This window comes from Rhinolophus hipposideros, assembly GCF_964194185.1.
Source record: "Rhinolophus hipposideros genome assembly, chromosome: 18".
NCBI classification, from domain to species: Eukaryota; Metazoa; Chordata; class Mammalia; order Chiroptera; family Rhinolophidae; genus Rhinolophus; species Rhinolophus hipposideros.
The window spans coordinates 51151233-51166852 of record NC_138064.1 but is presented as its reverse complement, the minus strand read 5'-3'; the positions used below and the strand labels follow the sequence as shown (position 1 = coordinate 51166852).

Sequence of the window (15620 nt, the reverse complement as noted above, 5' to 3'; positions counted from 1 at the left end):
AAAAATAGGCAAGGGAAACTATATTTGTTTCCTATTATATTTCCTACAAATGATTATATTCTATGATTTCAAAATAGAAAACAATCATATGTAAAATTTGTACGCACTCTTATTGTTTAAGGAATTGGGCATTATAGGTATTTTGTATTCTTAAAAGGTAAGAACCAGACAAATTTTCAAATCATTGAAAATTGATGGCAATGATTGAGTTTATCAGCAACTAATTTTACCTTTTTTTACCTAGCAGAATTCAACTTAATCGTTTCCTGACAAAAGGATGCAATTTCAACTGACCTTTGTTTTGCACCTTGGTGAGTATTAGTTGTCAAAATCCATTTTCTGTTTGTATTGACTTGTTCTCAAACATTTAGTAGAAATAATTTTAATAACACATTCACGTCTTGTTTTCTACACAGCGACTATATGTTTGCACAGCTCTTCTGTTGTCTAATTGTGTCAACAACTAAAAAATCTCGCTCAAAGCTTTAGCATCCACGCGTAACTATTTCTGTCACTCTTTAATGGAATATTAGCATCAGCAGATAAGTAAGGAAAGTAAGATACTAAAGAAAGTAAAATACTGTTAGAGTCTTAATTTACAAATATAATGCATTTTAATTTTTAAAACTGGCTCTACTTTGAATGTTGCACTTAACCCAGTGATGAGGTCTCATGAACGATTTACGGGCAAAATTCCCTCTTCTAAGTAAGCTGCAGCTCTGAGCTAAAAGGCCAAATTCTCCACACCTCTGCTGGCTTTTAATAAGCTGAGAATAATTTACATTAGTCATAGAGAAGATGTGTCCAATAAGTACTCTCTTTGATCCTGACTGTAACAGACCTGCTTTTGGTTACTAAGTACTAACTAAATTGCTTAGAATCTTCTGTTCAAAGATTCATGCTGAATTTTTTGTGGCCGCCAACTTCCAGAATCTCATCCTTTAATTTTGCCGGTTTTTAAACGCTGAGGCGATTTCCCAGTTAGATTTGCTGGTAATGGAGGAAAAAACAGCTCTAGATGGGAAATGCTCATTTGTCCTCTATTGAAAATTCCCTGTCTCAGCAAGGTGAGTCACAAGCCGGTAGCAGCAGAGACTCTTTCATTGTATCACTCCCTGAGAATTATGAGCTTTAGATCTGGACTCAGATAGTCAAAGAAGAGCTGTTTAAGCTACATCTGCCTTGGCCATTCTCTTTGGGACTAAACCAATATTCAAAATCAGAAGCAACCCCTGAGGGTCACTGCACCTCCCTGGACAGAGGATAACTTATTTACACCTTGCCGAAGTTCTAAATCTCTCCACAGTTGCTCAGAGATCCTCAATCAGAAGGCCCCTCTCTTTGGAGGAAAGCTCTTCAGAACTAAATTAGCTTCAGAACTGCAAAAGATCCTGGATTTCTAAATCCAAGGTACCCTAATGTAACCCAAATCTCTAAGGTTACCTATGGTCGATTTACCAGCTGGGTTAACCCCATGTCATCAGCTTGGGCATTTACTGGTGTGTAGTTTGATCATAGGCATTTATATAAATACTGAAACCTATTTAAACATTTTGTCTTGCATTCTGACTAAGGAAAACAAGGAGAAAGAATCATAAAATGTGCATTGGCCCCAGGTGTTGGGGATGCAAATTGCAAACTTCATCTAATGTTCTTTCTTTGCACATTTTCTTACCATAATAAATGTGTGAGTACATAAATGTATGTATGGGTTTACAGCCTCTAAAACTCTGAAGCACACTCTAAAGTATATGAAAACATCTTACATGTTTAAGAAAATTATAACAATATACAAAATTACTGAGAGATTATATAATAATGAGTATTTCTACAAAATGATCCTTCACTTTACATTTGCTATACATTTTCTTTAAAAGACCAAATCTCCTACATTCATTCTTAATAAGATCCTATCTTCAAGTTGTATGTCGGATTTGAAGAATATATTGATTTTCTAAAGACATAAACATCTTTATTCTCTGAATCATTTCCAACCTATTGCTAATATAATCTGGCAGCTGAAATATTTAACCCAGGAAGGATATTGCTGAGTCTGTCTATGTTCAGGGATGAGGCCTTAACTACTTATGTTTCTATTCACTTTTTGCCAAGTAATTTAGACCAGAAGTTCACTTAGAATATTACAAGAATAATAATAGCTCAATTTCCCTAAGTCCTAGAATACTTTTTTTGCTGAAAAGTACATATCTGATCAAAACAAGTTTGGCCAAGTCAGGTTATAAAAACAAGTTAAATCTCTAAGGCAACAATCCAACAAAAGAATTCAGGATGGAACTTGTCTAAAAGAATAAATCCCTGGAAGGGAAATCTCAGTTAATCCACATAGAATTGCAGAGATTTTTATACCTGACCTTGTTTCAAAAAGCCTCTGTCTATTGGAGCCCAAACTTCTGATCAGTTATTTGTCCTAGGTGCCAATTCTAAGAAATAAAAGGAGATCTGATTTTGGATTGTTGGGTGAATAGAAGAAAAAATACATGTTAACCAATCTAGGACCATTTATTATACAATGAAATGAAAAGTGTATGAAGTGGTGTGCCTTTGTTTTAGAATAAGAATCTTTGCAATGAGATTGAAAATTGAAAATTCCCTGTTCAACAGTAGTTTAGTGGTTACCAGAGGGCAAGGGGGAGGGAGGGTGGGAGATGAGGATAAAGGGGATCAGATATATGGTGATGGAAGGAGAACTGACTCTGAGTGGTGAACACACAATGTGATTTATAGATGATGTAATACAGAATTATGCACCTGAAAATATGTAACTACTAACAATTGTCACCCCAATAAACTTTAATTAAAAAAAAAAAGAAACCATTCCCTGTTCAAACTGACATTTGGTAATCAATGTGAGAAACGAGACATTATGTATCATATTCTTAGCTGTAGAACTATTATCTATCTATGATTACTGCCCTGTAATAATCCACAAAATGATCAGATTAAAAGAATAGTTTATATGGGAAATGCATACATAAGAAAAGAATATTATTTTTCAAAAGCCCACATTTTTGGAGGACAAGTTAAAGGAAAGAAATACATTAGATATAAACAATTCCATAAAAAAATTCTTTCTTTATAGTTTTACAATTGAGAAAACAGAGGAGAAACCACGCTTCGTTCATAGTCCAGTAATTATTTTTCATTTTAGGCCAATCCTCTCACTCCTGTCTGTTGAAATCGCGTCTTGGCATAAATTTTTATGTTTCAAGGGAAAAGTATATAAGAGCAGCTGGAACTGGTCATGTGTATATTAGTTTAGAGTGTGGGGTTTACTTGATTCACCATCTAGAGGCTGATGTGGTGATTTTGAGAGAAAGAGGATTGTTTGGGGTTTTCTTACTTTGCATTTTGAGATAATTGCACGTTCTCATGCAGTTGTAAGAAATAATACAGAAAAATCCCATATGCCTTTCACCCACTTTCCCCTGATGGTAATGTCTTGTATATATCACAACTAGGAAATTGACATTGACACAGTCCATTCATCTCATTCAGATATCACCAGTTTTACGTGCACTTATCTGTGTGTGTATGTGTGTGTTAATTGTATGCAATTTTATTCATATGACCATCAGCACAGTTAACACAGAGAACAGTTCCATCACCTCAAGAATCCCCAGTCCTACCCCTTTATATCCACACCCACCTCTCTCCCTCCCTCCATCCCTAACCTCTGATAATCTGTTCTCCATCTCTATAATATCATCATTCAAGAAACAGAATTATGTAGCATAGCACCTGTTGAGATTGGCCTACATTGTCGCATGTTTCACTGATTCACTCCTTTTTACTGCCAAGTTCTGGTCCATGGTATGAATGCACCACGCTTTGTTTAACCATGCACCCGTCGAAGGACACCTGGGTTGTCCCCAGTTTGGAACTATTATAAATAAAGATGCTCTGGACATTTGTATACAGTTTTTGTGTGAACATAAATTTTAATTTCTCTGGGATAAAAATCCGAGAGTGCAATTGCTGGATTGTACAATAAGCACGTGCTTAGTTTTATAAGAAATTAACATACTTTTCCCAAGAGTGGCTGTACCATTTTATATTCCCACCAGCAGAGGATGAGTGATCCAGTTTCTCCACATCCTCTCCAGCATCTAGTGTTATTGCTATTTTTTTATAATAGCCATTCTGATAGGTACGTAGAGCTATCTGATTGCAGTTTTGGTTTGCGTTTCCCTAATGAGTAAGGATGTTGAACATCTTTTCAGGTGCTTATTTGCCATCAGTGTATCTTCTCCGTGAAATGTCTATTCATGCTGTTTGCAGTTTTCTACTTGGATTGGCTTTTTAATGTTGAATTTTGAGAACATTTTACATATTTTCAGTCCAGCGCTTTGTAAGATATGTGATTTGCAGTCATATTCTCCCAGTCTGTGTCTTGCCTTTTTGCCTCTTCACAAAGTTTTAAATTTTGATGAGGTCCAATTTACCAATTTTTCTTATTATGGATCATGTTCTTGTCAATTCTCAAAATTCTTTGCCTGATCCTAAGTCCCAGAGTTTTTCTCCTATGTGCTATAGGAGTTTTATAGATTTATAGTTTTATATTTTACATTTAAAGCCATTATCCATTTTGTGTTAATATTTGCAATAAGGCGTGATGTTTCGGTTACAATTCATTTTTTGTTGTTGTTTTGCATATGGATGTCCAATTGCTCCAGCACTCTTTGTTGAAAAGGCTCTCCTTCCTCCATTGAATTGCCTTTGCACCTCAAAAATCAGTTGGGCATATTTGTATGGATCTATTTCTGGATTCTCTATTCTGTTCCATTGTTCAATGGGTATATATTCCTCTACCAATAGAACACTCTCTTCTTTACTGTTGCGATACAGTAAGCCTTAATAGCAAGTAGAGTGATTTTCAGAATTGTGTTAGCTACTCTGGGTCCTGTGTCTTTCGATCTATTTTTTTTCTGCAAAATTATCATGTCTGTGCTTTGAATGGCAATCAAGAGAAAAATAGTGCCGCAGTTTTTACCTTGAGAATCAAACAGAATTCTTACCCTTTAACTGAATTTAAAAAGACTATACCGGCTTGTTCAAATATACTTTTAAAAGAACATAATTATTTCTATAATTAGCTATCAATACAATATTATAGTGGACTCACATTGTATCTGCATTCAACTTGATATGTGTGTTAACCTGAGACCTTAGCCCCAGTTAGATTCTACTTTGTTTTAGTCAATCTTTCCAACAATGAACAAACTTATTAATATGTTATGGGTTATAAAAGTGAAACTTTAACATAAAAGACCTGCCCTGCAGGCAAACCATGCGGGTAAGAAATAGTTCAGGTTATCCCACCCAATCTGCATTCACCGAGATTTAACAGTTCTCTTAACCCAGAATTTAACATTTTAAAACAATAGAACTTTTACAATACTTTTTACAATACTAAACCAAGATTTAAGAATATTGTACCAGAGGCTGCACATAAACAATAGAGCAGTGAGGTGACACTTGAGATAGAGTTGTCCCTGCAATGCTCTTATCTCTAGTGACCAGTTCCCTTATGACAGACCTGTTGCTCAGCAAGTATCCAAGGCTAAGTGTGCTTCCAGACTGGAACTCCATCCCTCCCTTTATCCCAAAGAAGCATGATTGGTTCCATGGTGTATCCGAGCCCAAAAATCCCGGTTATAAAGGGGTTAATTGAATTTACATATTTTAGGAGGAAGTTCTTTCCTAAGGATTTCTTAAATTCTCCAGTTGATTACAAAATCAATTGGAATCAGGTTGGAACAACAGGTGTAAGAGGCAGGATTAGGATCTCCTTCCTTGTATCTGTACACAAGTCTTCGTCCCAGTACTGAGAAGCTATCTCAGGCCAGGTTCCCTAGAAGCAGAGCCTGAGACAGGGATTTGCGTGCACATGCTGTATGGAGGGGATGCTCTGAGGAGAAAGGGTGAGGCATGTGGTCTGAGCTGGAGTCAGGCTTCCACCTCCTCCCATGGAGAGGTTCTGGGCATAAACTGCACAGTGGGCTTGATCCCAGCCTGAGGCAATGGGGCCAGCCTTTGAACTGTGTACTCCTCAGTCATTGGCTATAGGCTGGCCCAGGTGGGGACATGAATGCAGATGGTATAACCTCCCAGGCTAAGAGATTTCCATCAGACAGAATCCCTGACCAGGGTCTAAATGATCAACAGATCAGCAGAGAGATATACTCATCAATCACGGGACTGTTAATTTTCCAACTTAACCAATTGCTTCCTTAAGCTTTCTGCTACCCCTAGATTGCCTTCTACATAGCTGTTTCTGTTGTGTTCAAGGATTGCTCAGTTATGTGAAAGCTGAGGATGAATGCAACAGAGGTTCCTGCCGTCCCCCCACCGGCAATCTCCTTCTGGGCCGCAGCACACAGCTCATGGCTTCTTCTACCTGCGGGCTGAACGGGGCCCAGAAATACTGCATCCTTGGCTACCTCGAGGTGGGTTGGTTCTTTGTTTACTTGTTGGGACATTATTTCATCAATGCCATAGGTTTTTTCCAAATACATCTGTGGCTGTCCAGACAACAGTAAAGGTGGTAACACTCCTTCCTGAACATCTGAGAGAGACGCAAGTGAATTCAAAGTCCAGAAAACCTTGACAGATCAGAAAATAGGGAAGATCTCTTCATCTGTTTCTTGGTATCTTTAGAATTAGGTGGCCAGAAATTGGTTCAGGCTTTGAAGGGAATTACTGTGAAATGTGCTGTTCTGCCTGGCTGCCTCAGTGATCCCCACAGAGTCAGTGTAACTGACTCCTACAGTGAAGACTGAAAACCCCTCAGGGCCTCAGGCCTCTGCTGGCTTGAGCTCTCATTGTCCCGCTTTAGAGATACAAGGGTGTGGACTTGCAATTCTTTCTGTGCCAGACTCACAACACCTCTAGGAAACTGTCTCACCTAAAAACCACAAAACCCCAATGTGAACATTATTTGGGGGCCTTTTTTTTCCCTTAAAGACCAGTTTTATAAAAGGACTTGTTGCTTTACAGTATTTTTTCTTCCTTGTGCTCTGGAAGCAGGACAAGCAGACAAGGTCATCTGCACATCATACCTGTTGCAAAGCCTGAGCAATCACTTCGATCCTTCAATGCGAGGATGTGCAGGAAGGAAGCTGGACCCAAGCCTAATGTTGGGGGCCCAGGCTCTTCCACGTATTGTTCACTTCAGGCAGCTCCTGGAGGTCTCTAGGAAATTCTTTGTATTTTAATTCGTTTTTAGCAAACAAGGATGATTATAAATAAGTGGACACAATACCTGAGTGCTCAGTGCTGTTCTAAGTTTGGGAAGTACTTGTATAAGAGAGGGTATTCTCTACATTTGCAAGGAAATGACACTATGGAAGTTTTGCTCGACACCAGGTCAGGTGGGATGTTTGGCTCTTCAAGTGACTTTAAGTAGTCCGGGTCCTGTGGACAAGAAGTGGTTCTTAACTCTAATATTAGAAAATATCCAACACTGGCATCATCCATCTTGTTCTCCAACCACTGGCTTTTACGTACTTTTGTCATAGTCAACTCGTGATCTACTCGGACAATAATTAGAAGTTGATGTTCCTATGTCTTAATTTCACACCACCAAAAATAGAAGTACTTCAGAGGCTTCTTTTGTTTAGAGATCACAGAAGTCTTAAAAGTCGTAGAGTTAGTGGAAAAATCTCAAAATATCTTCAGCTGACAAAGTATCATAGGTGGGGCTACAAGCACTGGTTTGCAAACACATCGAGCAGCGTGGAGGGTGATTTTTTCCCATCCATCATCTAACAAATGGCTAGTAAGCCAATATTCTCTTCAGATGCTTCAAGTCAACACTGACCCACCGCCACAACTCCCACTCAGTCACTTCAACTACAAGCAGTGTCTGCAGCCAGTCCCAGCAAAGACTGCGCTTCTGAAGTGTTTACAGAGAGAATGGTTCATGTGCCCTGAAGGTAAACATCTTCCCCATAATTTCCATACTTTGAAGTCTTGACATCTTTTGGTGGAATCATAGGGCTTCTTCTTCTCTTTTAGGGTCAAACCTCCCTCTATGCAGAGTTGATGTAGCTTCCATCGTTCCTTAATTTCCAAAGGGCATTTTGGTTTTCTTCAAGTATAAGACTTATGGTGGCCAGTGGTTGTAATAAGATTATATGGCTCTCTTTAAAGACTGGCTTACTTTGACAGACTCTAGCTGAAATAGTCATCAAAATCATATGTATTCATGCAACAAATTTTATTAAGCATTTACTATGCACCAGACATTATTCTAGATAAAGAGAAAACAGTCATAAACAAAACAAAGTCCTTGCCCTCATTTATCTTAGTCTAATGATGGTGACAGACAATAATCCAATAACTATATAATGTGTGTATAGCCTCAAGTAGGGATAAGGGCTCAGAAAATATTATCAAGCAGGGTAAGGGCTGGAGAGTGGCAGAGGTCATAAGGGTGGGAGGCGGTGGTATTTTAGATAGAAGTCAAGGAAATTCTGTCTGAGATGATGGCATTTAAACAAAGACCTGAAATAAGGGAAGGAGTAAGAGATAAGAGTATTTGGTGACAGGGGCCTAGGGGAGCTGAGAACAGCTTGTATCAAGGTGTTCTCTCCAAGGCAGGAGAGTTCTTGGTGAGCGCAAGGAGGAGCAAGAAGTGAGTGTAGATAGTGCTGAGTAATCAAGGGAAGACAGGCAGGGGGGAGGCCGGGTGGCTCAGTTGGTTAGAGCGCAAGCTCTGAACAACAGGGTTACCAGTTCAATTCCCACATTGGATGGTGGGCTGCGCCCCCTGCGAGTAAAGATTGAAAACGGGACTTGGAGCTGAGCTGCGCCCTCCACAACTAGATTGAAGGGCAACTCCCTGGAGAAATATGCTGTCCCCCAATATTCCCCGATAAAATTTATTTTTTAAAAAAGAGAAGACAGACAGGGAGGTGGCCCTGGTGAGGCTGTGTAGGCCCTTCTGAGCCGTGGTCAGGACATCAACTCAAACCGTGTTCACTGAACACCTACAGGTGCATTGGCTGTTGCAGGCAATTTCTGGCACAGGGGTTGTAATAAACAGTTCCTGCTTCCTGAAAGCTTTGCCAAAACACTCTTCCCGAGTCCCACATATTAGCCAAGAACAACGGTGCGGGTCATTGGCAGTCTTCTGGAAATCTTTGGAGATTTCCTTAGGAGTTTTAACTAAGTACAGCTACAAGCAGACTCATTGAATTAAGCAAACTCAAAGACCAATATTGGCTGTTGCAGCCTTTGAAAATCCATCCCAAGCAAAACTACTTCCGATTCACTAATAAGACCGCTTAGTCTGTGAGACAAGAGGGTGGGGTTCTCTGTTGTGGGTTTATGAAAATCTGTTACAAAATCCACATGTGTGATGTAAAGGTTTTGTTATTGGAAGCTATTCTGCCAAAAGCTATGTTTGAGAAAGAAAGGATATAGTTGTAGATAACCTAGTGACCCCTTGTTTTATTAGTTTCTTGCTAAATATTCTTTTTTTTTTGGCTACAGAAGTAATCCCACTCAAAGAGTATATCCTAATTATTTCTCTATAGTTTAAAATAACCTCCAGGTCATCTGCTTTTTGTATGAGAAAAATATTAGTTCCACATATATTTGCATTTTTGCCCCAAATATATAAATTTATAAAATTTCTAGGTCATATTTTAATTTCATTTGTGATTGTATTAAAGCACCTATTGATAGAAAAATTGATGTCTTGTTATTTCCTCTGCTTTTTATTTCAGCCAGATTGAAAGACAAACATAGTAAATACAGCTGTTTTTAAATTCGGATTAACGATAAGTAATCACAAGTCTTTATTTTCAATGATGGTGTTTTCCAGGGGAAACAAAAATGCTTCATCTGTGACTCCAGATTTCCGTACAATCCTCATACCCAATCCAACAGCCACACCATTGAGAATGGGATTCCAAATTTTGAACTAGATAGAGAAAAGAAATGGTGGCAATCTGAAAATGGTATGATTAAGTTCCTTTCCAATTTTTTTATTTCTTATTATTTTTAATAAGGTGCCTTTCCGTGTGATTTTAACAATGTCACAGCAAAGAGTGGTATTGGAAGGGAGCAATATCCACCAAGAATGCAAAGCCCAAAAGAACAAATTTTCGTTTTAAGGAAGATTATTTTCCTCTAGAGAAATCAAAGTGTATTTCAAGCACAAAACAATGTTTCGCTCTTCCTATGCGGGGGAAGAAAGTGTCTTTGCATTCTTTTGTTCTTTTAAAAAAATAAGGAAGTTTATGAGGTGTCGGTAAATAAAGCCTAATATAAAACACACTGATAAGTGGAATAAATAATGCCAGGGGAAATCTGAGAGTTCACACCACGTGCTTTTTTCTTCTTCAACAAGTTTTGTTTCTTACTGCAAGCCAAAGATTTGAACATAGAAATTGAATCGAAAGGACAGTTGGCTTCTGACTGCAGTTCTTTCCTTCCTGGATTTGTGCCCTTCTCTGGTCATGTCCAGTAGCAATATTGAACCTCACTCTGGCCCTGACCACCCATATTTCCCAGATGCCCCTCTAAGTTTGGACCTGATCAGGGATTCCTAAAGTCCCACCTCGTCTTGGACCTTCTGTGCTTAAGTTAATATAGGCTGGCTCACTCACAATGGTCCCTCTTCAACACTGGTCTGGAACCCTTAACCCCCACGGCATGACTCCATTTGCCACATCTCTATATGTTGCGCTTGGGGGCTGCAATCCCTCTGTTCTCTTCAGACGGCTCAATATATTTCTCTAAGGGGACCCGAGGCCATTAGAGGGGCGTGTGGGAATAATCATATAAAATTGTTTAGGGCAAGTATAATATGAGGCGATTTTTCTGTGTCATCCATTCGGCAAGTCCATGATTGGTATCTACTAACTGCCAGTTCTTTGGATCCTAATTGTTGATTCTAGTTGGACTCTCCCTAATGAATATGAGGTCATTTTTACCAGTCACCTGTCTTCACTGACGAATACTGCCATTTTTTATTTATAGCTGTTTTAACCCACATGTCCTGCATTTGTTCCACATCCCCTCCGTCAAAGCTGATTACACAGAACAAGGGTTCTCAGCCAGGAACTTCCGAGAGGGAAAAGGAGATCTCCTTTGTACAAAGGGTTAGGAGCCTTGACAGGCGTGGGATGTGGCTGCTCTCTGAGCAGCAAACCCTCCCCCGAGCCGTTGACCCTGGAACGGAGGCCGCAGCGCAGTTCTCTGCAGTCTGGCCACTCTAGTCGAGAGCCGTGCTGCCCAATATTGTAGCCCCTAGCCACACGTGGCGACTGAGCACTTAAAACATGGCTAACTCAAATAGAGATGTGCTGTAAGTATAAAAACATCCCGGCTTTCTCACACTTAGTTTGGGGGCAAATGTATAATAAAACATTACTAATTTTTAAAATATTGATTACCTGTTGAAATGAGAATATGTCTGCATAGTGGGTTAAATATATTAAAACTGATTTCACCTGCTTCTATTTACTTTTATAAATGTGGTTGCCAGAAAATTGTACATGATACATGTGACTCACATTTCCACGGGACAGTGCCCTCTAGAGAGAGCAGCGATTCCATCGTGTCCAGATCTGGGCCAGTCTGCACACCCAGCTATCTCAGTTCAGGCTCCTGGCCGGGATACCTCCATATTCTCCTCAGCCACAGGGAGCCCACAGATCCTAGTTCCAAGGGACGGTGCCAAGCTGTACATGTTTCATGCTAAGTAACAATAAAACTGGTTGCAATGATTGCTAGCAGCTGTTGGAAGAAAAGGGTGTGTCAGTGTTACCATGCACTGGCTTGTTAGCTCACATTTGTGTGTAGTTGAGATTTGAGTTCAAGGAAATGAGCCCTCTCGGTCCCCCCATGGCAAATGTGAGAAACTCCCTTGGTGGTATGTAATACACTGTGGCCATCTGCACGGCCACCAAATCATGCATGCACAGTCAGGATAAATCCTATTGCTCTCCTATAGACCTTCTCCTGGGCATGGAATGGCATGGGAAAGTACTCCAACAGACAAGGAAAGAATGTTGATCACCAGCCCTGTGATTTCAAAGGATTTTATTACAGACAAGCGACAGTGAGGAATTAACATGATAAGCAGGAGTCTCTCGAATCACTGATTTTCTTCTCCCTAGGATTTTCTTTAGGTCTGGATGATGTCAGCATCAGATTGGACCTCGAGGCATTATTTCAGTTCAGCCACCTTATTCTGACCTTCAAGGTACAGATGTGTAGGTTTGCCGCCTCTTTCATCTACTTACCAGATGCTGGGCTTACCTGGAGTTTCGCTTCTTTGTTTCCTTGCTTCCTTGCAGAGAACAAAAAGCTGTGTGAATCTGGACTGGAGCTATGCCATCTGGGTTTTCCTTCCTGAATGAAAAAAAAATTACCATTGCATTAATTAATGACTTAGATGGTTAACAACAACAACAGAATCTTAGAAGATATGACATAAAGGGAAACGCCAAGCACTGCGGGACAGAGACAACAGAGCAAGGAAGATAATTTTCAGGAGAAAAGGGCAGGAACTGGAAATTATTTAGGGAAATATGGAAAGACTGTGATCAAAAGAGGAAGAAAAACTAAGGGGGTCTTTACTACGGTTAGTTAGATGCCAGAGAAAATCCTGTGCTATAGTCATTCTCTAATCGCTCATCAAAATTCTAATTTTGATGTCAAGCCTGGTGCTGTTATGGTAATTAAAAATGAATATAAAGTAAAAAGTTATAAAAAGTACAAAACAAACAAAACACTGGGCTTTGCCCTCAAAGAGCTCACAGTGTAGTCATGAATAAAAGCACATATACAAATTTAAAATTATAGTACAGGGTGATACATGCAGAAATAGACATGATTAGAATGCTGGGGGTTCATTGACGAGGGTAAATCTGCTCTGGGGAATCCGAGTAAACTTCATTATAGATTTTGAAGGATGTGTAAGTTCGCCAGAGGAAAAGCATTCTAGGCCAAGAAAACCACATGGAAATTGCTGTATAATATCAACTACATTAGCTTTTTAAAAATGTATATGCCATCTTTCTTCAATTAATAATTCACACAACCATAAACATTTTTAAAATGGAATTCAATTCCAGAGCACAGTATGTGCTCATAAATACTTGCCCATTTGTTGAAAAGAGATTTCTGTATGTTCACTGTACCAGAGACTTTAAAATATACAAAGTTTGAAAATATAGAATTAGAAACCACAAATGTTCAATCAGAAGTGGGTAATAAAATCTACCTTTGTGAAGCATTACAAGTTTAACTCATTTTTTCATAGACTTTTTGGCCTGCCGCAATGTTAGTTGAACGTTCCACAGACTATGGACGCACCTGGAAAGTGCTCAAATATTTTGCAAAAGACTGTGCTACTTCCTTTCCCAACATCACATCTGGCCAGGCCCAGGAAGCGGGAGACATTGTTTGCGACTCCAAATATTCGGATATTGAACCCTCAACTGGTGGTGAGGTAGCATTTCCTTTCCTGGATTTCTTTTTGTTCATGTGGTTAATTTAGATGAAAACAATGTAGGTATTATTTGCTGAAATGTAACTCGAGCTGTTGGGGTTTTTTTTTGTTTGTTTGTTGTTGTTGTTTTTTTTGTTTAGTTTCAGGTGCACAAGACAAAGTAATACTTAGACGTTTGGTTTTTGTTGGTTGGTTTTTTAAGAATGAAAAAAATCTCTGTTGGTTTTTTAAGAATGAAAGTGTCTAAGTTGAAATGACTCCTGAAGTCATCTCAAATTCAGATAAATAATAAATACCTTCTAAGAAATAATCCTGCACAGACTGCCCAGCTGAAGGTGGGCAGGGGCTGAAAACCAGGCTGGGCGTCGGGGCACAGGAAACCCAGGGGAAGGAGCATGTGTTTTGAACCCTTGCAAGGGCGCATATCAGCAAGGGCAGCCCAAGATTCGTTGTCTCATCTCGATGCGCTATAAGCTACCAGAACATCCCCCTGAGCTAAGCTGATAACTGGCAGTGGGTCAGGGTAGGACTGGAGTTGGGAGTTATTATCAGGTATATCATAGAAAGAACTTCTGGAGCGGCTTAATGCAGCTCCAGAATCCCCTGCCAGCTCCAATTGACAATGATTTGCTGAATTGTGACCTATCACTTCCCCTCACCTCAGAGCAGGAGCCCTTTTCACCAATGGTATCATGACTTCTGCTTACATGGACCACTTGTGCATAAAGAGCCAGAATGACTTTAATAACTTTCATTCATTCACCTTCTTGGTACTTGTATTCATACGAGAACCCAAATGATAACGTGTATTCTATGTCAGCAGGAGGCATCCTCTCAACCTTCGTGTAAGACCAGGATCTTTTTAAGAGTACATTTAACAATGATGTTTTGGGGTCAAATACTGTATATTTACCTACGTTTGTTTTACAGGTTGTTTTAAAAGTTTGGGATCCCAGCTTTGAAGCAGAAAACCCCTCCAGCCCCTACATCCAGGGTATGGATTGCTCTATATTTTTCACACCAATTTCTTTTCTAAAATCTCACTTCATGCCTTGTCCTTGCATTTCCATAGTACATTAAGGGATGTCAGTCAAGCAGGGCACCTCGATGCACTCTGATTTGTTATTTTCATTATTTTCCCTTCTCTAGACCTTGTGACATTAACAAACCTGAGGATAAACTTTACCAAACTCCACACCCTTGGGGATGCTTTGCTTGGAAGGAGGCCAAATGATTCCGTTGATAAATACTACTATGCTATCCATGAGATGGTGATCCGGAGCAGCTGTTTTTGCCATGGCCATGCTAGCGAGTGTGGTCCAATGCAGAAGGTGCGGGGAGGTGTGTTCAGCCCTCCCGGAATGGTGAGTCACTAATCTGAAGGAGCAGTTGGCTCTCCTACCTTTCCTTCACTGTCCTGGTGCTCATGGCAGATCAGACTCTCTGTGTGAGGATCAGCAGTCGAAGTGCAGCCTTGTGATGGGACAGGTATGATTCAACCTGGCGTGACAGGCCACCAGGGGGCCCTCAGTTCTCTCGCCAGAGATTTTTGTGGATTCTGCCACATATGGACATCACTGAACTCATGGACAGAATTTATAACTTAGGATTTCAAGATAGCCCATCTTGCTCTCTTTTTGTTATTTGTTTTGTAGGGAATGGAGATTTAGTGGGGAGGACCCACATTCTTTCACAAAAACGTACTGAAGGTCTGTTGTACTCAGTGCCAAGGTGTTTGAGTAACATCTGATATTGTAAAGCTGGTCACTCCAAGGAACATTCTTACACTAGGAAGGACTGTCTTGATAGTGCAAACCTTTTCCATTCTTGGGACACTTAGAAAAGTGATGTAATAGAAGAACTGTGTGCTTATGCAGAGTCCTGGGGTCTGTCTACTAAATAATTTTAAACTATTAGTCAAAATCGGACAAGGCCTGATGTCGAGGCTTTTGCACTTTCCTACTCAGCTATCTCCATGTTTCACTGGAAACAGAATGTCTCCCTTTGAAGTTGGACATTTAGGGCATTTTTTGGAGAATTACGTACCTTTCTCCAGTTTCTTTCTGTTTTCTAATTCCCTCTTTTCCCTTATATTTCTAAATCGCCACCTATGATGGACACACACATGCTC

General features: G+C 39.7%; 1 protein-coding gene across 1 annotated transcript in view; it reads left to right on the top strand.

Moving 5' to 3' along the window:
* Positions 1–277: 277 nt before the first annotated feature.
* LAMB4 (laminin subunit beta 4) overlaps positions 278–15620 on the top strand; it is a gene marked incomplete at its 5' end in the record, with an annotated part of 95338 nt that continues 79995 nt past the window's right edge. The window contains 7 exon segments of the mRNA XM_081079719.1: positions 278–311; positions 6310–6467; positions 9851–9986; positions 12165–12238; positions 13301–13489; positions 14420–14483; positions 14639–14853. Of these exon segments, the coding sequence (XP_080935845.1) occupies positions 278–311; positions 6310–6467; positions 9851–9986; positions 12165–12238; positions 13301–13489; positions 14420–14483; positions 14639–14853 (870 nt within the window).